This window comes from Anoplophora glabripennis, unplaced genomic scaffold (genome assembly GCF_000390285.2).
Source record: "Anoplophora glabripennis isolate ALB-LARVAE unplaced genomic scaffold, Agla_2.0 scaffold187, whole genome shotgun sequence".
Classification (NCBI taxonomy): domain Eukaryota; kingdom Metazoa; phylum Arthropoda; class Insecta; order Coleoptera; family Cerambycidae; genus Anoplophora; species Anoplophora glabripennis.
Genome location: NW_019416381.1, coordinates 164,349 through 190,585, shown reverse-complemented (window position 1 = coordinate 190,585; position 26,237 = coordinate 164,349). Strand labels below are relative to the sequence as shown.

Below are 26,237 nucleotides of genomic sequence, written 5' to 3'. Positions count from 1 at the left end.
CTTAACTTTTAATCAAATTACGTATTTGAAATTAAAGTATCCAAATATTCACTTCGTCCAAATAATCATACGTATTAAGAATAATTTAGGTACTTACCAAATAGCGAAATTTAGTTATTTATAAATGCACGAGTACAAAACAAACTACAACATATGCTCAAAATGTCCACCACCATTTTCGATACACGCACGACACCTTCGTATTCAATTTTCGCGCACTCGCTGGAAGACACCTCAAGAAAAGGAAATAGTGGTACGCAAAAAACACTCCGACATGGTCGAATCCAGATACCAACTGAATTGCGTATTAGTGGTTGCTGGGAACCTTAATTCCTCATGTTAATAAACCGCCGCGCCGTTGTCACATTGTTCGATATAAATTTTATTGAATTTTAAATATTACAACGCTAATTATATTGTAGAATTAAGAAAGAAGTTCAAAAAAGTAATAAACATTGTATTTTATGGTATTCTGTGCACGCACCTTAATTAATCGAACTTTTGTACATCAAGTTGGGATTTTGATAATTTTTTTCTCGGAAATGGTTGAGTTTAGGACCCATGTCATATAAGGTTTTTTTGTTTATTTTAATGTATTCTATCGTCTGTTAAAATTAAGGCAGTCAAACTTCTAATACCTTGTAGAAACGCTTTGAGTAAAAAAAACAAAACTTTTAATAGCAGATTCAATGGTTATGCAATATAGGAGCCAGAATCCTAGCTAGTACTCAAGTGTTTCTCTTATCACCTTATCAAGAAAAGTCCATTAGTCCTTTTATTACAGATAGTATTCTTTATAATCTCTTTAAAAAAATCCGCTAGTCCCCGATTAACTGTCATTGTCTTGTGCCACACTGAACAGTTCGCGTAATTTCTCCCCGGGGTTGATATTTTTCTTTCCTCTTATACACGTAAGCTGTGAGTAGCTTTTATATTGCTTGATAATTATGCAAAAGAAACTGAATACAACTTGGCGCATATTTAATATTGGTTAGTCATTTCTCAGTGTATAGTTTTTTTACTAACAATAACTAAAGAGAAATATTGTTTGTGCAAAGAAATTCACGTTAATGTTGAAATATTTCAGTATGATTCTTTTTGATATTATGTCGCAGTAATAAATAAAATGGGAACATTCTACACAATTTGAATTTGACTGATTGCAATTGCAGGATTCTTTAGAGTAAAAGGAGGAAAGATAACCCATAAAAATATAGTTTTTAATTGGCGAAACAGAAATCGTTACGTTATTTAAATATTTTTAACCGCACGGTTTAGTTTGAATGTCAGGAGTTTCTTAAAAGAGAATTCTGAAATACATTTTTTCAAGAAATCATTTTCCATCACATGCAAATTCGTCAATAAAGGTCGAAAACAACTTTGTTCGCACCACATAAGCATACTGCATATTTTTTTTAAAAGGCGATTGATAAGACTATATAACCATAAAGCACTGCATTTATTGGAAGATAAAATAAAAAAATCACAACGTAGATAAATTTAAGCTAAGATAATTAAGATAAAACCGATTTTTGTTATATGAGCTGAATGATTTAATGGGGTGATGAAATTAGAATCTGTATTTACATCTGACAATCTGACAGATTTTAACAACTGATAAATATCATTAAACACCCTTCATAATTCAACAAGACTACAAAAATTGATAAAATTAATTACTCAGCAAAATAAATATTATTTACAAGTTAGATTTTTCATCAGCAAACTTTTTAATCTCCTATTCTTAGTTGCATATCTTTTGGTTTGTAATACTTGTTATTATATTTGTATAGGCATAATTAATTGACACAAAAAATTGCGCAATCCGTCTAGTTTAGGTAAATAATCAGTACGTGCAATCGCCGTTGATGCTAGGTAAATCTTAATTACGTATTAACATTAACAAATATTTGGAAATCGAAGATAAGCAGTGACTGATTGTAAGGGTTCAATTTGAAGCTTTTGCAATTCGTTGGTAAAACGAACTGCAAAGGAAATTGTTTATTGAATATTTAATATTAGTACCTAAAGCAAATTGTGTCAACCTCTTTTCATAAACTTTTTTAAATTTGGCAGTCAATAATGTGTAGGTGCACGGTACACTTACACTTATATTCTGCAGTTCAAATAATTGTTTTTCCGGTATTATCAAGTGAGCTAAGTACTAAATAATAGTAGGCCATTTAAAATAAATGAATACCTTGACAGCACTAATTTGAATTTCAAAGAACTGGTGTATAATATCGCTATACTAATGACTTGATATTTCTATTTTTTTATTTTGCACGTCATTTATCTTGTAACAAATATATTTATAGTTTTAACAAAATTTTCAATGTTAGAACTATCAGTTTAGATTAACTTCTATTTAGGGTATTCCCAAACAAATGCGCCGTATTTCAAGAGTACCTTTCTTAGATGAAAAGTTACCTAAGTTACCTGCTTTTTTTATTAAATGAAGATTATAGTATAGAGTACAACATCAGGTATATTTTTTATAGCAAATAAAGTAACATTTTGAAGACACCAAAAAATAAAGCAAAAAACTAGCGACCACTATGCGTTATATATGAAATATCTTAGAAAGTGGCAAATTAAAAAAAAAATAAAAGGTTTATTGAAAGTTTATTTTCGTTCGTGAAATCTATTTCGGACGCCTTGTATGGTGCATCCCATTTTCGACGTTTTTATTAGAGAAGGAACGTTGCGGTTTTTACGAATTTTCTTTTTTTTTTTTTTTCAGGTAAATCTTCAAGTTGAAACAGATTTTCGAAGGTTTTTTTAATTCTCAAGTTATAGTCAAAAATAGAAAATTTTGTCATATTTTGATACTTTTTGATAATTCGACTTTTTCTATTTAATTTATTATTTATTTATTTAATGAAAACTATAGTTGACTATGACCTAGTTAAAAAAGGATACTCTACATTCTTAAAAAATATGTAGTAATAAAAAAATTACATAGTACATTTTTTCCTAAATTTATTAAAAATTTACGAAGTTGACATTGATTAGAAACAAATCTCTATTAATCAGAATTTGGTGCCATTGTTGTACATATACGTATAGATAATAATAACTTCATATAGTCGGTTACAGGGTGATTCACTATATTTTGACCCCCCCCCCCATTAACTTTTTGTTTTTAAGTTATAAAAAAATGTGAAATACAAAAGTTGCACGATTTTTTATGAATTTTGAAATGATAGTAGAAAAACAAATGAAGTCCAAACAAAATGGCATCGGATGTTAACTTTGTTAATTTAAATGGCATACCCTGTATATTTTTACATATTTGCATATAACGTTAATATTATAGGAATTAAAATAGAGTACAGTTCTTCTCCAGACTCTATTTTAATTCCTAATAATATTTTAAATTTCTACTTCTGTATCACCTATTTCAATTAAATAATAATACAAACTGTCAATCAATAACAGTGGTATCATGACATTACTGCCTGTCACTGTCACGACCTACCATATACTATTGTCCATGAGTAATTAGGCCTCTCACGGCCTAATTAGTGAGATTTGGTTAAAATACCTACGTAATACGTATTTTGGATCGTATCAATGTCTGATAAGTCAAAATATATTATAACTAAATCTGTAAATCCTTACGTAGGTAGTTGGAAAAAAGGCAGAAATACCTGAAAGAGGTCTAACAGTTACAAGATGTCTTATTTTTTTAATATCTTTTCGTTTTTTAATAGTATCTAGATTATTGTTAGAGATGGACACAGCAAACCCTATATGACAATGCTCGACAGGAAACGTTGTATCCAAATATGTAAAAATATACAGGGTGTTCCATTTAAATTAACAAAATTAACATCCGTGGCCATTTTGTTTGGACTTCATTTGATTTTCAACTATCATTTTCAAAAAATTCATAAATAATCTTGCAACTTTCGTATTTCATATTTTTTTATAACTCTTAAAACAACAAAGTTAATGGGGGGGTCAATATAAAGTGAATCACCCTGTCCCTGTCAAATATTAGATATTCATTTAACTGAAAGTAAAACAAAAGTATTAGATTTATTACTTTCCTATTACTACTGTTACTGAATTTGTTACTATATTATTATAATACTTTTATTTACCTAAATAATTTTCAGATTATTTTTTATTACAATTTACAAATGCGTCGGTCTAATTCTTAATTGTTCAAGAAATGTCGCTTCACGTACTTTCTGTGTGATGTGCAACATTTTAAACATTTGAATTAAATTTGTATCTTTTATATAAAGAGCAATATTTCATTTAAGTAAATATGTAATATTAGTAATACGTTCCACAAGAAAGAGAAAAACACCAATTTTTATATTAACTTCTTTTACACCAACGGTTATATGGATTTGTTTTCCTTCATCTTTTTTCTTTAATTTTCTTTAATTTAGAGAAACAACAGTAACACTTTTACCTTTTGAGATAATTATATATTTTTGGAAACTACCAGAGCACATTTTTAAGTGGGCCATGTCAATTATGATTTCTATTTAAAAAAATTTAATTTGACTCTGGAATTTTGCAAATCGAAAAATACACCGGGTATATTCCACATAAAAGTCCCCAGCCTCGTATCTCAGCAACAGAAACATATTTTGATTTAGAAAAAAAAAAACAGATGATAGAGCTTATCGATCGGCTCCATCAAGGAGTGCAACATAATTTTTTTCAGAGCAAATTGGAGATGGCGCTGAAGAAATTTTTCGTTTGCAGGAACTTTGTAATAAGGTTTATCCGATGCTTTGTGCAATTGTAAACAATTTTTGTCAAATGACTATTTTTCAAATACTTAATAGTTTCAGAGATATCGGATGAGGCGCAACTCAAGCGTATTTTAGTTTCGAATACCTTACCCAATGGAACAATAATTACCCAAGTCAATTTAACAGTTTTTTTTTAAGGAATAATGAAATAAAAAAATGTATTTCTTTAAAATATGATGAGCTCTATTATGTTTGTTTTTTTCAAAATCAAAATATCTCTTTCCGTTGCTGAGATACATGGACTTTTATGTGAACACCCGGTACATATTTTTTTAAATTTTAAGTACATTACTACATTTTACGCGTGGAACCTTAAGGGGGGCGTTTTTATGTGTTATTTTCGGTGAATTTATAGCAGTCTTTTGACGAGAATTTTTGAAAGTCTAGGCAAGTTAGAAACAATATCTCTTTACTGGAGCAGTTATACAAGTTTTCTCCAGGGTACAAGACAGCTCACAAGCTGACAATACATTCAGAATAAGAAAAAATCATATTTTTTACTTCTTATGTCTGTTACATCATTATTGTACTAAAGGTGCATTTTCTTGTCTGTAAAACATCAGCCTTAAAGAAACATTGTCAACATATTAAGGAAAAGGTTGAGTTGTAGACGGAAATAGAAAAATTTTCGTTTTCTGGCTGCAACTAAAAAGCATGTGCTGATATCTATCTTAAATATGTACATATCACATCTAGCAAACCAGTATGAAGACCACTACTAATCGCATTTTTGTTTTCAGATGGCCAGCAGGATATTTCTAGCTTTAACACGCAAAAAAAAGAACGAAGCCGACGGTGGCAGTCAGCTGAACCGGGTGTTGACGTTGACGGATCTGACTGCCCTAGGAGTAGGGGCCACTCTAGGTTTAGGAGTTTACGTGCTTGCCGGGTCGGTGGCCAAGAATGTAGCTGGCCCCGCGGTCTGCTTGTCTTTTTTGGTAGCTGCTGTCGCGTCTGCAGTATCAGGTCAGCTATTACAGTATTTTTGTTACGTTAAAACTTGAAGTTTTGATGAATAGTCTATGAAAAAATTCCACAAAATCTAGATAAAAATTTTGAATTCCATCTGGACCAGACTCGTGATGAGAGAGGACAGTATCAGCTTACTCTGCCTTAGGAAAAATTGCCCGATTCGGTATATTACCAAATATCTGACAAAAAATATATTGTCCCAAAAAAAAACGAAATCCCCCGACCGATAATTTCAGGATAGAGTACTATAAAAAAAATTCAAATAAATGTAGGATACTAAGAAACGTAGTTACATTGGATTTGACTTTGATTTTAAGCTTGGAAAATGGAAAATAATGATCGTGAAATTTTATTTAACGATGAAGTCATATTTACTGCAAATGGAATGATTTCAAGTCAAAATTACCGTCACTGGTCAGCTGACTGGGTTTTCTAATTTTTTTTTTGGAACGACTTTTGGGATGCATTAGATGATTTACCATTCAGGAACCTCCTTAGTTTAAAGTTTCAAATAGATATTAATAACGCTGTTTTGGTAAGATAATGGCTATATGGGCATTTTGAAAATTGTTGGAGAGGGCGAAATAATGCTTTGATTGAGTGGCCGCCAACAAACCTTTTTTTTGAGAGTTTACTAAAAGATAAAGTTTACAAATTAAAACCAGATACTATACAACTATTGAAGGTTTAAATAAATGTAATAAATCAGGATATCCTCCAGATATCCTACCGTTTGTCCCAGGGACATGCAGTTTGGATCATATTTTATCCTCAGGACAGTCCTAAGTTGTCCAAATATCAGGCAGATGCAGGTTATCATCTTCCTGACATCCGTGGAATATCTTATGCTGCAAATCAGGACATCCTTTGATTACCCCAGCCTATGTCCCAGAAATGTACGGTTTGCACTATGTATATACTAGCCTCGGGATCGTTTGATGATGTCTGAGGGATATCCTCTGGATGTCTAGTAGTTATCAAACGTATTTAAGTATGTACAATTCAGTTGAACAATAAAATGATTTGAGTTACTTTTTCACAGAAATAGAAATTTAAATTTCCGAAGTTCTTATATTATCTGAAGTTATTTGTTTGTGGTGCAGTTTTCCTTTTTTTTTTAATTTTTGTGTATTTTGCCACCTGTGAAAGAATTTAAAAATTAAATTAATTAAATAATCCTTTGCAAAAGGATAAGTCGAGGGTTATTTTTATCAGAATAGTTTTGCCAAATAAAAAATAACATACTGAAAACAGCAGACAAATACAAAACACAAAATTCACATTACTATACAGGGTGATTCATTAACAATGGGAAAGTCGAAAGCTAAAGATACTACACGTGAAATGGTGACTATTGACGCAAACATGCCTTATCCGAAAGTTGATAGCTTCGGAAATACAGAGTGTTGAAAGTTAAAATTTTAAATTGTTTTTTGCGATTATTCTGAAAATAGGAACTTAAAAATTTGTGAAACAATATTTTTTTAGGCGACGAATAAGAGGTGTGTTGTATTTTCAGCATTGCTCATAGAGGGCGCCACTTACGACCAATTTTACCGAAAATTTAGTTAATAACTTTTTACCCTGTATGTCTAACATGAAACTTGATTCAAAACCTGAAAGAGCAATCATTTTTCCATTAATTGTGTATTCTTGTTTCATTTCGGTATCTCGATCCGTTTTCGAGAAAAATCGATTTAACGAACACTATGTTTTGATAATACGAGAAATTAAAAGCGAAACAAACCAAGTGTTTCTTCGTGTTATTACAACAATTAACAATAAAACAAATGAAATTCGTAATAATGATTTAAAGTCAGTGTTCGAAGAATCCACCGTTGACATTTACACACTTTACACAACGTTTTCTGAGAGATCTTCGAGTTTGAAACAACATATTGGGATTGCGTTTGACTTCGTTGGCAGCGATTTGTATTCTTTGCCACAACTCTTCACACGAACCAATAGATTCTTCCAAATAGAAAAATGAAGAGGATTGAAGTCCGGACTTCTGGGTGGCCAAGTAAAAATGCTTCCACGGCTTGAAGAAGTTCCACTTTATTTAAGAAGAGACATGTGGTTCATGCACGACGGAGCTCCACCGCATTTTTCTTGGCCAGTGCGTGCATATTTAGATGCAGTTTTTCCAAATCGCTGGATTGGCCATGTAAGCATTTTTGCTTGGCCATCCAGAAGTCCGGACTTCAATCCTCTTGATTTTTCTATTTGGTCTCGAATGAAAGATATAGTTTACAAAGAATCTATTGGCTCGTGTGAAGAGTTGTGGCAAAGAATACAAATCGCTGCCAACGAAGTCAGACGCAATCCCAATATGTTGTTTCAAACTCGAAGATCTCTCAGAAAACGTTGTGTAAAGTGTGTAAATGTCAACGGTGGATTCTTCGAACACTGACTTTAAATCATTATTACGAATTTCATTTGTTTTATTGTTAATTGTTGTAATAACACGAAGAAACACTTGGTTTGTTTCGCTTTTAATTTCTCGTATTATCAAAACATAGTGTTCGTTAAATCGATTTTTCTCGAAAACGGATCGAGATACCGAAATGAAACAAGAATACATAATTAATGGAAAAATGATTGCTCTTTCAGGTTTTGAATCAAGTTTCATGTTAGACATACAGGGTAAAAAGTTATTAACTAAATTTTCGGTAAAATTGGTCGTAAGTGGCGCCCTCTATGAGCAATGCTGAATTTACAACACGCATCTTATTCGTCGCCTAAAAAAATATAGTTTCACAAATTTTCAAGTTCCTAACCTACATATTTTCAGAATAATCGCAAAAAAACGATTTAAAATTTTAACTTTCAACACCCTGTATTTCCGAAACTATCAACTTTCGGATAAGGCATGTTTGCGCCAATGGTCACCATTTCACGTGTAGTATCTTCAGCTTTCGATTTTCCCATTGTTAATGAATTACCCTGTATAAGTTCTTGTAAAGAATTAAGAATTTTACATGAAACATTGATATTTATTTGTTTATAAAGACGTATTTTATTAGTTTACTTTAAATAAGCAGAGTATTAAAATGTTAGTCATCATAAAGTGGAAATTATATTAGTTAGGCCGGTACTTGATTTTTCCTGCGAATTATCAAAAATTAACTTTATAAAACTGTATATCGACGTAATTCATTTCCTATTATTTTCATGAGATTCTTAATTTAAATGTGTAAATTTTTTCACATAAAAAGGACCGCTCAATATTTCAAATGGTTTTTGAAAAATTAAAATCGGTTGATTAGGACGGCCACAGTAAATTTTTAAAGTTAACTCTTTTTATTTTTAAACAATTAGATTACATTTATCAATTTGCAATTTAGTTTTTTCAAAAATTATAATTTTAAAGTACTTATTATTTTTTCTTAATTTTATCTGTATTTAACAAAAAAATTAATTCCCCAATAATTTTTTTTAATTTGTTTAAACCAAAAATTATTTAAATAATTGTAATAATTATAACTAAATATATTCATATTTAGAGTGTTGAAATATATACCTAAACAAACTTTTTCATTGAAAAAATGCAATAGCATAGGGTAAAATATACAGTTTATTTAATGCATAAATAATAAACTTTGTTTATAACAAAATAAGTGCAAATTAGACAGTTGGCATTACGATATTCGAATTCCTTGGCTCGCGAGACATCGGATTAAAAAAAGATCGAAATTAGTCCATTAGAAGCCGAGATAATGCAATTTTTTTCGTACCTTCGCATTATGAACCTCCGAATTCAGTCTCGGAGCGAAAGCCCCTTCCACCACTTTTCGAGTTTTGAGTCACTTTTGCGCGTGCAAGGGACAGCTTTTCCGCCGATTTATCTATGTTGCCAATATCTTACGAAAATTTTTTCCAACTTAGAACTCGAAAAAACGAAGCCACTGGATTAAAGATTATTGCTAAATTGTTTATAAATTAACGGTAAATGCCGATAAACTTCGACCGCTTATGTCTCAAGAACCAATAAATGGAATTTAACTTTTTTTAAAGAAGCGTCTTTCCGAGTACTTTAAAATTATAATTTTAAAAAAAAACTAAATTGCAAATTGATAAATGTAATTTAATTATTTAAAAATAAAAAAAAGAGTGTTACTTTTAAAAATTTACTGTGGCCGTCCTAATCAACCGATTTCAACTTTTCAGAAACCATTTGAAAGATTGAGCGGTCTTTTCTATGTGAAAAAATTTTGAAGCATCTAGATGCTTTATTTGAGGCTGTGCAACATTTTGAAAATTCGAAAAATTTTTTTCAATTTTTTTTTCATAAAATTATTTTGCGAAAACTATCGAATCGATTTTAATGAAATTTAGTGTATTGTTTTATTTTACTCTAAAGTGTTTTTTTACCAAAATTAGAATGCCCTCGGAGCAATTTAAACATTTTTAACTTACAGTAGGTATATTGTGCAAAATTCAATTATAAAACTTTTTTCCTCCTCAGTATTCTTCCAAAATGCATAGGTTCCAAGATATAAGTAAAAAACTCAGATAATATAGGTATTTTTTAAAATTTTTTAAACATTTTTGCAATTTTGAAAATGTTCTGGACCTCCCCAAATCTAGGAATCTACAGTTTTATTATGTCAGTTGTACTGAATGTATTCCAGCAAAAATTAGCTTGCAACATCCAAGAACTGGGATATTTCGACAAATCCGCTCTGGTCTATACATAGACTGGCACATGCACAGTAAACGATATATAGATGCCGAGAATGTTTTAGGGAAAGATATGCTACCAAACTAATAATGGGATATCCGCATGTTGCAAAATAAAATATCCCGTATACATACGAAATTATATGTCCCGAAGACATATCTACGGTCATCTTGAGTATAACTTGTGCTATTTGGGGGCCACTTTGGCATGTCACTCAAGAAGGAAAAGACTATTTCCATAAAAATATGTTAAATCTACTTCTGAAACTGATAGAAATACAATTTGGATCCAGTTGTATAAACACTATCAGCGTATATAATCATTTTAATGTATTCATGAAAAGCTCAATGTATGATGCAATTAATTCTATGTATTAGTTTAAATAAACCTGTGCTAAATACCAATATACCAAACAAATCCATCGGACTAAATATTAATTAAGAAAGTCTTTAAAGCGTGACGTCACGTCGTGGTTGGGTGGTCGTGATTCGGTTGTAATTTGGTGGCGTTGTGTTCCGGAAGCATTGCCTTCAATACAGCCTTGAAATGTCATAAGGTGGATTTGTAACTCGTGAAGTTAAAAAAAATATTTAATTGGACGATAAATTAGAAGCCATCCATCACATAATAACAACGCACTTAAGTGTCAAGAAGGAAAAATTAACATATTTTTTTTACAAAAGCAGTTGCTTCTTTTCCAATTAGATTTAAATAAAGATAGGTAAGGTAAGGAATAGGTATAATGCGACTTGACAACTAGTGTGTGAACCAAATTATTTACAAGTTTTCTAAAAAGCAGCTTAAAGGGAAAATAAAGCATAAACCGTTTAAAGAGAAAATGACAAACAAAACAGAATAAGAAATATCTACTTAGGACTAAAAATTACTAATGACTATAAGAATTGTTCAAAATAAGCACCGCCTTGCCCAATACATGGGCATATCTAATTATTGATGGTTGTACTCTCCAAATCATTTGAATATTATTTTTTATTATCTGGTTATGGTAGAAAATCCTTTGTCGCAGTTCATCTTCACTTGCCACAAAAGTTGCGTAAACACGTCTTTTCAAATCACTCCAGAAGTAGAAATCCAAAGGAATTAAATCTGGTGATCTAGGCGGCCAGGACACTGGTCCTAACCGGCCTATCCGTCGATCTAATAAAACCTATCCTATTTAAGTCTTCTCAATCCACTAAAATGAGGTGCAGTACCATCGTGCATAAATTATAATCATATTAACGCGTGTTTGTAAAGCAATATCCTCTAATAGATTGGGTAGTTGTTCTGAATAAACTGTAAATATCTTTGACCAATGTCCAATTATGCATGCTCATAAACTGATTTGAAACTGAACTTTATAATTAAAAGTTGCTTAAAAACCAAATGCATTGAAATTAATATCTCGATAAGATATCGAAATCGAACAAATGTAACTTGTTTATGAAACATGGGATTTTCTTTATTTTCAATATTTTCCTCTATTTATCAAAGGAATAGGACATAACTGACGCCCTATACAAACAACGACAATATTAGTTAAAAAAATTTATTTGTCTTGTCAAAAAACATAGTAGTGCTAATTTTTTTGTTCATACTCTGACAGTCTTTAAAATTATTGATAAATTTCAAAATTGAATTCAAACATTGAACGTCCCGTATCTTTGAAACCATTTACATTTTTATAAGGCATATTTGGCTTAATCGACTTATTTCGGCCACTAGTATCTCCAGCTGCGAAATTTCCCAACCGTTCGCAGACACCCTGTATAATGCTATCACATTTTAATCATAAACTGTGTTTGTTTTTAAATAGTTTTTGAATAAAATATACATAGTTCTCTTGAACACCTAATTGGAAAACGGTATCAATTTTATTTTATCTGTTGAAGAATTAAACAGTGAATCACGGGGTCGAGGTAGATAAATTTTAATGATTCACTCGTAGCATACTTATAAATATTTTATCATCAATGATAATGTAAGAAAGCGGAACGAATTTTTCGCAAATAACACTTCAAGACAATCTTTGTAATGTTTTCGAAAATGCACTCAAATAAAAATAAATGACTGTACCTATATATAAAAAGTGTTCTACATCCATGTCTAACACATTATTATTGCGTTTTCCAACCATTATTATTATCCCTATTTTTACTTCGCTTTTAATTAGTTATCTACGATTCTACGACATAGTTATTATAACTAGCCTTCGTTTTCTGTAGGCGAATTCTTTATAGCTGCAGTTTTATTACTATACTGATTAATTGTTACTACCGTGAGAAATTAACATTTTACTCCACTTTTCATTATTCCACTAACACTAAAATAAAATATTGTTTTATTTTTAAAGAAACCGATTAAAAGAAAATATTAATTTCAGATAGCGAAAATCTCAAAATTGCTCGGACAGCGACACTCCTTTATAATCTAGCTCTCCAAGTCACGTCTTAAACAAATTATCGAAAGAAAAGTAAAATCGTCTTGTAAATATTCTAGCAGCATAAAGCTTTATAAATTCACTGCACTTAAATGTGAGGTAATTTCACCAGAGGCGTTCCTTATCATTATTTTAACACAATAAACATGAAAATACATATAAGTATTTTCTTATTAGTTTTTTTGTTTTTAAAGGTATTGAACTAATTTTAAAAAAATATGTTCATTTTAATGCTACCAAATGTTCTTCGATACCAACAATTTATAGGTATGCATAAATATCTGACCTCAAAATTCTTAACCCATTAACGGTCAAAATCGGATTTTCGAGGAGATATCTTTGAACCGCGGGCACTATTGCACACTAGTGAGAAATCAAGTCAAACCTATACTAGACCTTATGTTTTTGATGACGGTCTTTCAGATGATGCCCATAGAATTTGAATAAATAATTATTCAGACCACGAAAACGGAATTCAAAGTTCCTCTTTTCATTTCCATACGCATGTTTTGAGGACTTTATCGCTAATGTACCTACCTAAAATCAATGGAAACGGTGGATAAAAATTCGCAACATAAAGGATCCATATACAGGGTAACCCATTAAGAATGGAAACACTCGCATACAAAAGTTGTTTATGGACCGATTTGAACCAGTTTTTTTTAAAAGATAGATCTCCAAAAGCTCTATCTTGATGCAAAATTTGAAGACGAAATTTTGATTTTCAAGGCCTACTACGAATTTTTTTTTAAGTGAAAAATAGCAAAATTTTGTTAGCGATTTTTTTATAAAAAATCTGACTACACCACTGGATTTAGGAACCTCTCAAATGCATTTGTATCAATTTTTGCGAAAAAAAGTTTGCCCCTAAAAAAGTTATGACAATATCGGCATCACCAGTGTTTGCCGTTGTCGGTGAACCTATTCTTTTATAAAAACCGATTATAGAACCCAATGGGAAACAAAACTAAATAATAACACAAACATTGGTTTACTAATTATTAATAAGAATCATAAAAACCAGTATACATAAAATAAACAACAATTACTCTAATATAAACAACAATTGATAAAAAAATGATTCAAAAATTACATTTTTTAAAATGAAAAAATCTATCAAATTGATTTACACTAATTACGTCATTAAATTTTAATTTTTGTAGCTTCCACTAATCCTCCGTTTAATTCTATACATTTTTCATAACGTTTTTTTATATTTTTTACAACATTTCGTAATTGATGCGCGTTAATCTCCTCACACGCTTCCTTTATTCTAGTGTACAATACCTCCCGGTTATTTGGCCTTGTCTTATAAATTTTGGACTTAATAAAGCCCCACAGAAAAAAATCAAGTGGGGTAAGGTCCGGAGATCGGGGTGGTTAATGAATTAATGGACTGTTTCGACCTATCCAATGATTGGGGAAATTCTCGTTAAGCCACTCCCGACATGTCTCGCATTGTGTATTGGACAACCATCCAACTGAAAATGTGATGAATGACTGCATTAAAAAATTCGTTCTGAAGAAAATGTAGAAATTGTTCGCCATTCATATTCCCTTCAAAGAAGAACGGACCAATGACTCTCTCGTTAAGTATCCCACACCAAACGTTAACTTTCTGACTATATTGTCTTCGGCAATTAATTATCCACTCTGGACTTTCTGAAACCCAACACCGCGACTTCTGTGATGATATAATTCCATTCGTCGTGAATGTGGCCTCTTCGCTGAATAAGATATTTAAAAAAAAAATCGGTAATTGAGATATTGTCCCTGTGCCCAGAGACAAAAGTCCATTCGTTTCTCATTATCGCCTGGTTCCAGAGTGTGAAGAAACTTAGGTTTATAGGGTTTTATGTTATTTTTTTTTTTAGGCAGCGTCGGATACTTTCACTAGGTAAATAAATTTAAATCTAAACAAGCAATCCTGAGGCTATTCTGAGGATTGTTTGTAAAATAATTTAAAATTTCCTGCTTGTGAATTCGTTTTCTCTGTTGATTGTCCCTTTTTAAAATGCATTTTGATACAGCACCATATTCCATAAAAGTATTGTTTATTTTAAAAACTGTGCTATGCGTAATATTAGATCTATCTGGATGTCTGTTGTTAAAAATTATACACACCTCTCTTGCCGTCCGAATATTTTCTCCAGAAAGGCGTACTATTTCAATTTTCCCATGTAAAGTTAAACTTTGAGCCATCGCAAAGAATTATGGAATGCACAAAAATATTACAATGTGCCACTACTTGTGAAGTTTGACATTTGTTGTCAACTTCTATATTTCACAGCCTACCAAATTTTGTTCATATTATTTTTAAGCAACGTTATTTTCTGGATATCTCGTAATATTTTTTTCAGAAAATTCTTCACAAAGAATTGGATTATGGTTGTAGAATCCAGTGGCTTTTTGAATAAAATATTTGTAAGTTTTGGCATAATAACCACGAAATAATAATAATTTGACGAACTTGTTGTTTATTTTATGTATACTGGTTTTTATGGTTCTTATTAATAATTATTAAACCACTGTTTGTTATTTAATTTTGTTTCCATTTGGGTTCTATTTGGTTTTTATAAAAGAATAGGTTCACCGACAACGGCAAACACTGGTGATGCCGATATTGTCATAACTTTTTTAGGGGCAAACTTTTTTTCGCAAAAATTGGTACAAATGCATTTGAGAGGTTCCTAAATCCAGTGGTGTAGTCAGATTTTTTATAAAAAAATCGCTAACAAAATTATGCTATTTTTCACTTAAAAAAAAATTCGTAGTAGGCCTTGAAAATCAAAATTTCGTCTTCAAATTTTGCATCAAGATAGAGCTTTTGGAGATCTATCTTTAAAAAAAAAACCCGGTTCAAATCGGTCCATAAACAACTTTTGTACGCGAGTGTTTCCATTCTTAATGGGTCACCCTGTATGTGCTCATTGATTTAGTCACTTGTTGAACCAAAATGGCGGCTGAACCGGAAAATGGTGGTATCAGATATTTACGAAGGTCTCCAACGAATTTTTGGACTTTTTTTATAATTTTAACCAAATTGATAGTCTCAGAATAAAAGGAGAAACACTCTTGAACCTTCTTTCGATTCTGACAACTTCTATTGCGTTCATCTCTCGAATATGGTCCAAAATTTAGTTAAAAATGGCCAAAATACGAAAAAATAAACAAACACAAAAGGGGAGTCTTTAGTTCGTCTACCTCCACGCGATAAGAGTAAGAAAACATCGAATGTTGATTGAAAATAGGAAAAAATTGCAGTGCATTGCAATGGTGCCCGTGGTTCAGACACCCCCTCAAAAGTCCGATTTTAAGCGTTAATAGAGGTTAACTGACGACAGCTGGAATCAACCACTTTAGCGGCTCATGAATTATACCAGCAATAAACTAATAATGTGTGGTTAATAATAATTTTCAAAAGTAGAAATGTGTGTCTGAATTTTATTAAAATGAAAACACATACCAAAATATGGTGATTTAATGCAACATACCTTAATACTATACTGTACCCCTGAGAAGTTGTAGGCCTTGAAAGTAGAACTTAAAAAAACCAAATTTGATACACGGTGTAAGTGTACCAAGAGCATTAATCGCAAGTAGAGTTCAATTGAATCATTTTAAAGGGTTGATGAGGGCTGATACACCATTTAAATGTGACAGAATTTGTTAACTCGTTGGCCGAAAATTGTTCTTACTGTACTTTATGGGGACTTTAATTCTAAAACTTTTCTTACTCTTGTTAGTTTTCAAAAAACTTTCTCGTTTTCAACAAAAACACCGATAACTAATAATACGTATTGTAGCTGTTATTTAAAATCATCGAAAAATCAAAAGTTCAAGGCTATGAATTTAAACGTCAAACCTGACGATCAGGAAAAAGTCATTTAATTTTAGCAATTATTTGCTGAGTGTTTTGAAAATGGCCGAGAAGTTTTCATTTAGCGAACAAGTTGACATGATATTAGTGTTATTTTACCGAATCGACTAAATGTAGAAACTTATTTAGAATTTCTCCAGAATACTCTCCCGGATCTACTTGACGAGGTGCCACTACAACAGACTGGAACATTGGTTTATGCATGATGGAACACCCCCTATTTTAGTAATATTGTTAGAGACTTTTTAAACCACCAGTATCCAAATAAATGGTGAAAGTTCCACGATAGAAAAATCTTAATATTCCTACATTTTACTTAGGTATTCTTGAATAATATCAAGCCATATACCATTTTTAATTTTTATCTTCGATAGCTGTTTACTAGAATGATTTCAGTGGTAGCTGAGGCATGCAGCTCATAAAGGTTGTTCCCCGCAATATCATCAGTTAAGAATCTATGAGGTCAGATACCTTTTGTATCTAGATTCTTGGTAGCGAAGAACATTGTTTGACTTCATTTGGTACGACTGAAAAACATAGAATTTATTTCAATTAGCTTAACGCATCTAATTTATAATATTTATTACTGACAAAAATGTATGTACGTACACTTATATGCGTTTTCCTTCACTTTTTTATCCTTGTTTATTTATTGTTAAACGAGTTGTTAAAGTTCCGGTTTTGGATGGAATTATCAACACTGTATTCGTCCGTGGATACAGTGTTGTTTAGATATCGCGTTATTTGAAAAATTTCAATACCATTAACGTGTACGCTAGCTCAAGGTAAGCTAATTGAACGGAAACATATCAGTTACGCCGTGACGATATTTTACAAAATATAAATAATAGTCACAGGCGTGCGTGTAATTTTTTTCATGGAAACATGAAAATTGACATAACAAACTTTGAGTAGGTACTTGCAGCAATCCAAGTTAAATCCACGATATATTATACCATGGTTAAATCAAGAAAACGTATATTAATAAAAACTAATTAATAAAAATTAATTGCAAATGACTAACAAGATTTGTTTATAAATCACGCTATACGTAAGTATATTATGTATTTACTGACATAAATATTTTAAAAATCAGTATAAAATTCTCTAGAATAATTATAGTAGTATTGTTTCATTCATGAGCCTTTTTTAAAAATATCTTGTCCCTGCACAACCCTTAATTAGAGTTTTCCCTAGTGATTAATTTTTTTTTCCAATATATCGAATTTACTGGAATTTATATCACGACGTTTAGGTAAACAGTGTGTCTCTGGATCGGTAAAACGATTCTTACAAGAAATAAATAATGTCGGTGGGGAAAAATGGCCTTCTGGAATTTAGCCTCGCTAATTGTAAGATAGAAAAAACATAAAAATCTGCCACTTAACAACCAATCAAAGAAGGCATAAGTTATTGAAATTTTGCACACTTACTAAGTTTTTGATAGTAAGAATTTTTTCTTAATAATCACATGCACACAAAAAAATGTCAAGACCCATAGGGTAGACCCCCTCAACTTTCCAAAAGGTGTTTGTGTGAAAACCTACCAGTTCGTGAGAAATAAGAGGGTTCACCCGTTGAACAATTGTGAGGGGTGAGGGAACTTACGGTTGAAAAAGCACCCTTATTAGTGAGAGGCGAGGGAATTTATAGTTGAAAAAGTACTCCGATTTCGGAAAGGCGAGGGGACTTACGGTTGAAAAAGTACCCTGAACTATGAGAGACGAGGGGACTCGTCTCAAGAGTTATCCCGAATCACACCCTACTTGACTTTGTATGAAAATTGCCATTCCAACCCTCATAAGGGCGTGTATGTGGGTGGTAAAGGGTGCTAAGGGTTGACGAGGGGGTTGAATTCATTTTCGGTAGTCTTCTTTGTTTTCAGCAGCCCAGAAAATGAAGGCATACACAACTCACTTCGACTTTATACGAAAATTGACACTTCAACCCCCATAAAGGGGTGTATGGAGGTGGTAAAGTGACGCTAGGGGGTAACGATGAGGTCTTATTCAAGGTAGTCATTTGGTAGTCATATTCGTTCTTAGTGGCCCGGAAAACATAGGAATACTCACCCTGCTCGACTTTGTATGAGAATTGACATTTCAACTCCCAGAAGGGGGTGTATGGGGGTAGTAACGGGGAAATGGCTAGTTAACATTTTTTTATGATCATATTCGGTTTTAGCGATCCCAAAAAACGGAGGGGTAGGGGGGTCTACCCTCTAGGTCTTGACAATTTTATGTCTGTGTAATGTTTTGTGGCACCCTCTAGAGAAATGGCACAATTGAATTGATGTTTTTTTTTAATTTCCGAGATTTACTGCATTTTACGGATTCGCATTCATGGCTCTTATCCAGAGACCCGCTGTATATAACCCCGTTTTTGAATATATTCTTCATTTCTTTTATGACTTTAACAAATTGTCTTCTGAATAACCAAATCGTATTAGTTTTTCAGTAAATTGCAATCTCCAATGAAGACTATGTTTGTACATACTACATCTACATCAAAGACTGAATTATATCCTGGTTTGTTATCGTTAAGATAACGGGTAAAGAATCTAGGACAAGGTAAACAGAGGAATATCCAGGAATTTTTGGAATTCCAGCATTTTGTAACGTTATCCGACCATTTTTTGTATCTACAATAACTTTAGTTGTCAATATTTATTGTTTTTATAGATTTCTAATCCACCCACGAAATCTGTGACAATAATATAATTTTAATCGAGCAAATCGTACAGTTGGCCGTGACACAATAAATGTAAATGACGAAATTAAACGTTAATAAAACTGAGTTGCCTTTTAAAGAAAAGCATTTAAATTCATACTCTGCTTATAACTTATTTTGAAGACAGTTTATAGGTCCATATGAACATACTCGTACATCCGCTAACGCTTCGTTTTTGAGATACAGTGTGATGAGGTTTTATATGTTTTTTTTCAGTTCAGTTTTTTCAATTATTCTCATTTGTCTTATTATTATTGACCAGTTAGTATCACCTTTGACTATATAGTGAATATAGTCAAAGGTATCACCCTGTATATTATCGTCGTATTAAAAAAGTATAGTGTATACCAAGTGTGAGAAAGAAATGAGAAAATCTAAAAAAAATATTAACTACTACCCTGAATCTCGAACGCAAGCATTTGCTTACGCTTATAGAATCTTTTTTTATTATTTTTTATTTTCCTGTATCTAAATTAAATGTTAAATTCCCAACAAATCGTTAATTATTTTACTTGGCATTAATGATAATTCGTTACATTGTATTGTATTTAAAATTATCAAGATTTAGAACTCGCCAGGAAATCATTATCTTATCTACGCAGCTCTGTTTTAGACTTTAGAAGTGTTTTCCGTCACCGGCATGTTGACAAGAGTGCGCCGTTGTTGCAGACAAAATAACAACGCTTCAAAATTCCAAAGAAAAAATAAAGCATATTTATTTTGTAAAACGATTAAATTCGTTTACATCGTAAACGTATGTAAAATTATTTCCTTGAAATGCCTAAGCTTTCAGTACATTAGTAACGATAAAAATAATATTTCCGTCTTCCATTCTTAGTAGCTCCCATTAATTTGTGTGGGGAGGAGAAAGTAAATTATTATTCTTTACAAGTAAATAAATAAAATATTTGTGTGGTGTTTTGGGAAATACCTACATTATTACATTAGAAAAAAATACAGAGAAAGCTTATCCCACGTCAATGCTGACTATAAGATTAAACTACTCTTTTTTTTCAGGTTTGTGCTACGCTGAATTCGCTGCCCGGGTACCCAGAGCTGGTTCGGCATACGTTTATAGTTACGTTAGCGTTGGGGAATTTATCGCCTTTATCATCGGGTGGAATTTGATTCTGGAATACGTTATAGGTAAAGTTTTGATTTTTTGATACACTATTTAAAACGGTAAAATCCAGAAATATTCTATCATAATTTCATCCAGTAGGTAAATTGATCAGCGAGCCGGCCCTGGTCTTTTGAATAACGACGTTTGTCGTAGAAGGCTTTTGTTTTCGCCTTGTAAGATGATACACCACTGGTTTCATTGACTATAACATGACATGTACATACATTGTATTCATACCATACTAGCTCTCAGAGGCTGCAATAAAAACCTGTAATATTAAAGTTCGCAGGTATTCCCCAAACAAACGAATGCACAATGCACACCGAGAACAACAAACATTCTACCTTTTACCTGATGACGATGAAGTTGCAATATCAAAACAAAAATTAATTTTTTGTACAGTTTATATTTTTTTGCGCTAATTACACAGGTCAACATTTGATCTAAGAATAATCACCGGACCTGACCAGGGTACTGATAGGTTTTTTGGATCGTTGATTCCGAATCCGAGATTGGCTAAGCTCCATCACGTCAGGTTCAAGGTCATTTGAAGGTCAAATGACCAAAAACTAAAACAATTAATACGTATATTTTTGGGGTAGCCGAGTTCAAAGCCGCTGCTATTTTAACCATTCAAAGACATCTAAAGGTCGTATCAAGGTCATTTGGAGGTCAAATCGAGAAATATGGTATAATAAATCTGAAAAAATTCATACGTATGTTTTTGGGGTAGCCGAGTTCAAAGCCGCTGCTATTTTTACCATTCAAAGACATCTCAAGGTCGTATGAAGGTCATTTGGAGGTCAAATCGAGCAATATAGTCTAAAATATATGAGAAAATTTATACGTATGTTTTTGGAGTAGCTCAGTTAAAATCCGCTGTCAGTTTCACCCCTGAAGGACATATGACGGTCATATGAAAGTCATATCAATGAATGATAAAGAGAAAGGAGCTTGGAGAAGTTTTAGGGAAGTCACGAAAAAGTTTTTAGGCAATAATAAAGACCCCGACTAAACAATTTCCAAAAATTAGGATGTTTAATGAACCTTAAACTCCACTTTCTTGATTCTCATCTTGACTTCTTTCCAGAAAATCTAGGGGCATTCAGTGACGAACAAGGTGAAAGAATGCATCAGGACCTGAGTGACTTTGAAAAAAGATATCAGGGTGTTTGGGGAAAGAATATGTTGGCCGACTATTGCTGGTGTTTAAAAAGAGACACAAACGTAGAACATAAAAGAAAATCAATTAGAAGATCGTTTGAAACTAAACGTAAACGATTCAAAGCTGACGATTAATTTGTATCCTAAACAAGGAGATTCATTTATTGAAAACAATTTTAAAAACAGTAAGGTGTAAATGGTGTGAAAGTCTCACCTTAATGGCTGGACACGTTACTGTTCTTGCCTTAACTGGCCGGGACATTCAGTCGTCTTGACTTAATTGTCTGGACGCGCTTATGTTCTTGCCTTAACTGGCCGGGACATTCAATCGTCTTACCTTAAGTGGCTTGACACTCTTTTTTCTGCCTTAACTGGTCGGAACATTCACTCGTCTTGCCTTAACTGGCTGGACACGTTTATATTTCTACCTAACTGACCGGAAAATTGCCTTAACTGGCTAGCTTCCTTTATGTTTTCGCCTTATTCGGTCAGAAATCGTATACATACGTATACATTTTTTCAGATTTTTGGACCAATTTTCTCGATTTGACCCACCAATGACCTAGACATGACCTTGATACGACCTTTAGATGTACTTAAATTGTGGAAATAACAGCGGCTTTGAACTCGGCTAGCCCAAAAACATATGTATAAATTTTTTCAGATTTTTTAGACCGATTTTCTCGATTTGACCCTCAAATGACCTTGATATGACCTTCATATGACCTTCAGATGTCCTTCAGGGGTGAAACTGACAGCGGATTTTAACTCAGCTACTCCAAAAACATACGTATAAATTTTCTCGAATTTTTTAGACCATATTTCTCGATTTTACTTGCAAATGACCTTGATACGACCTTTAGATGTCTTTGAATGGTAAAAATAGCAACGGCTTTGAACTCGGCTACCCCAAAAACATACGTATGAATTTATTCAGGTTTTTTAGGCCATTTTTGGCCATTTGACCTTCAAATGACCTTGAACCTGACGTGATGGAGCTTAGCCAACTTCGGATTCGGAATCAGCGATCCAAAAAACGTATAAGTACCCTGGTCAGGTCCGGTGATTATTCTTAGATCAAATGTTGACCTGTGTTATTGTTATTATTATTATTATTGTTTTATTTCAGGAACCGCTAGCGTGGCTCGGGGCCTGAGCAATTATGTGGACGCATTAGCAGATAAACAAATAAGGGACACATTGACAAAATGGATGCCGATGGACGTCAGCTTCCTGTCCCCTTATCCAGATTTATTTTCCTTTGGAATGGTCTTGCTGTTAACAGGTAGCTAGCATTTTTTGATAGAAAAACTGCTCCAGTCGAATTAGATCATAGAACCTGAAAACTTAAAATAATTATTAATAGACATTTTATTTCACTTTATGACGGGGAATGATAATACCAAAAAAATAACTCGAAAGAAGTGACGCTAATTTGTCAAATGGCAAATTTAATCAAAATTACGTGTTTTTTCACTTTTTTCTACTGCCTACGAAAATCTAGTCCACCTATCGGAATATTAGTTATTTTATGTTGTCAGCAATTAAATAACCTACAATTTAATGTAATTTTTCACTAATTTGTTAACTGTAAAATATAGGTCGAACGCGGAAATATCAGTTTACGAAAATTGCGCATTATTTTTACAAAAAGCGATGGATATTGATGAAATTTATGGAAAAGACGGCCATTCCAATGACCAACATGTGTTGAAATTAAGTAGCCCTTTATAACTAACAAAGTAGGACGTGCAAAACAGCGTTACAAACAAATTGTTCCAGGGTAAGGCAAAAGCTGCTCTGGAATTCGCTCTTTTTGCATTAAATAGAGCTTATTTCTACGGTAATTTTTAAAATAAATACCTACGCTTCTTTGATCTCAAGATAACTCTTTTACATAGGTAAATAACGTTAATTGTTAATTAACTATTGGACGTATCGGACCGGGATTTTAGAGACTAGATTTTACTTTCATAGTTTATGTAATAAACGCGCTAGCAGCAATAAAAGTAAACGTTAAGGAACGGCTGCACGCGGGAGAAGGAGCGCCGAGGCCGCGCACGCGCGTTAACGTTGCCCTCGCCGCGCGAGATTTTTGACTGGAACGTTTCAAATTCAGTTCAAACTTAGCCTCATTTCTTTCGAGTTACTTTTTCCTTCCCCGTCATATAGTGCAATAAATGTCTACTAATATTTTTTTTTCGAGTTTTCAGGTTTTATGACCTAATTCGACTGGAGAAACTGTAGTCTGTTGTAGAATACATAGGTTATTATCGACGCAAAATGTTCAAGGATTTTTTTAGATTACGTTTGACTTTCCTGTTAGCACTTACCGTGTAATTGAATTAACTGATAATTAAACATTTATTTTTATATTTAAAGTAGAGATACAGTCAAGATTGATAATGGAAAATCGCGAATTTTTTCATTATAAATATTTTTTGTCGATTCTGTACATGTTGTGATTGGAAATGCATTTCTCGTTTTATTATGTCGAACTGGTTATTTTTTGTTTGAAATATGTAGTCGTTTCCAGTTACCTAATTGAGTCACAGTTTTATAAATCACTGAAAGTTACCAGATTTTACTGGTTATTACTTATTCGTAAACAGTATCTCGATTTTTACAGGCAAATAAATTGATAAAATGTCAGGAGTTAATATAGTCTAAAAATAAATGTGTATTTAGGTTTTATTATATTAGTTAATGTTAGATAGTATTATTGTTTAGGTAAATGTAGCTCTTAAAGATTATTCTAAAATAATTTGACCATATTAATTTTTGTTCGACATCAAAAGTAAAAATAATATGTTCGCGTTCTTTGTTATCAAACATGGAAAACAGTAATAATTTTAAAAGTCACACCTTAATTACATCTCATAATAAAAGTACTTGACTTTTAATGAGACCTTCATTTTCCTTTCTTTTCTAAAGATACGTTAATTCCTTTTATCTACAGGTACTTCATATGGAATGAATACCACCTAATCTAATCTACATAATACGCTTCTCACCTTCCTTACATTTTTATTCGTACATAAGACTTATCTTATTATTTATTTATAAAGTTATCGATTGCAGAAATTGAAATTGTAGGTAATCAAAGTTAAAAAATTGAGATAAATATGCATTAGCAAATTTTAAAAACATGTGCGACCCGACATCTGTTACAAGCGGAGATAAAATTAATGTTCCTATGTTTTATCAGATTGTAAAATATTAATTGACAAACAGCAAGTCATAAGTCATAATACATGTCTGTGTAAATACGGGGTTTGTTCAAAAAATAACCTAACTTTATTATTAATTTTATACATTATTGATCCTTGTCTTCTTTAAAGTACTCCCCTCCCCTATTCACACCACACTTTTTCCAGCGACGATTCCATTTCGCGAAGCAGTCATGTATAGCTTCATTTGAAATGGCCTTGAAAGTCTGTGACGAATTTGCTTTGATTTCATTAATAGTCTGAAAACGGCGTCCTTACAGCACTAATTTTAATTTTGGAAATAAGAAAAAATCGCAATGAGCCAGGTCTGGCGAGTAAGGAGGTATCTGATCTCTTCTGCAGATTTTTTCACGTAACCGTTGTAAAACGCCTTGATAGTACAGGCGGTTCACTGTTTCACCTGGAGGCAAAAATTCAAAATGCATAATTCCATTAAAGTCACAAAAACAGTGAGCATCACTTTGACACTGGATCGAGACTGTCGTGTTTCCTCGTGGAGATCCTTTAGGTGCGTACTCAGTGAGCGAACGAAGGCCGAAAGAACCACGAACTCCGAACAACGAAGTTCTGGGTTCGTTCGGTCGCAGTTTATCGGTTCTGTCATATGAACGAACTCGAAACGAATTATCGTTATTTTTAAAGTTCGCTTGGCATTTGCTTCGTCTTGTTTTTACTTCACAAATGTTTGAAGAAATTATCGCGGCATCTTATTGCATAATTATTCCGGGATTACTTAAAACAAATAAGAAATAGAAGAGAAAACAAAAATATTGGATGTGAAAGATTTACCAAAGTCGAGATCGATATAGGGCATTGGACCTTTTAACGGACTTGACAAGTATTTAGGACAGCTCAATAATTTTTGTAGAATGTCCTGTTCGGATTTTAAATTCCAGAAGTTTGTGCCGCATTAGTGGAAGCATCTTTTTTAACATTGTTATGATACAATTTATTCGAAGGATTCCATAATAATTCCTCTCTTCTGTAAGCTTCAATTAAGTCAAAAATACGTTCAACCGTTCATTCCAACTTTTCAAACATTTTAACTTAAAAAGAGAGCACAGTGTACTGCAAGTTTGGAGTTTCGACTAAAAAATAACACAGGACCACAAAAAAAAATGAGAGGAGGGTTCCTTGAACCAGACCAAGTGAATTATATATTTTTTTGGGTCGCTGAAACCGAATCCGAAACCTGTTTTGCCCCATCACGTCAGGCGTTTTTTTCTAACCTCAAAA

The 26,237-nt window shown here is 32.4% G+C and overlaps 1 protein-coding gene across 3 annotated transcripts in view; it reads left to right on the top strand.

Moving 5' to 3' along the window:
• The window catches only part of LOC108906732 (cationic amino acid transporter 3), a 38,600-nt gene that overhangs the window by 3,282 nt on the left and 9,081 nt on the right, over positions 1 to 26,237 (top strand). Inside the window, exons 1-4 of one of the 3 annotated variants that reach the window (XM_018710081.1) lie at positions 830 to 918; positions 5,519 to 5,744; positions 20,502 to 20,630; positions 22,901 to 23,056. In XM_018710081.1, coding sequence (XP_018565597.1) covers positions 5,519 to 5,744; positions 20,502 to 20,630; positions 22,901 to 23,056 — 511 coding nt within the window. In that variant the 5' untranslated portion in view covers positions 830 to 918. Of the gene's footprint in view, positions 1 to 829; positions 919 to 5,518; positions 5,745 to 20,501; positions 20,631 to 22,900; positions 23,057 to 26,237 lie in introns of those variants that run through there. The other 2 variants (XM_023454348.1, XM_018710082.1) reach the window with 2 other exon arrangements.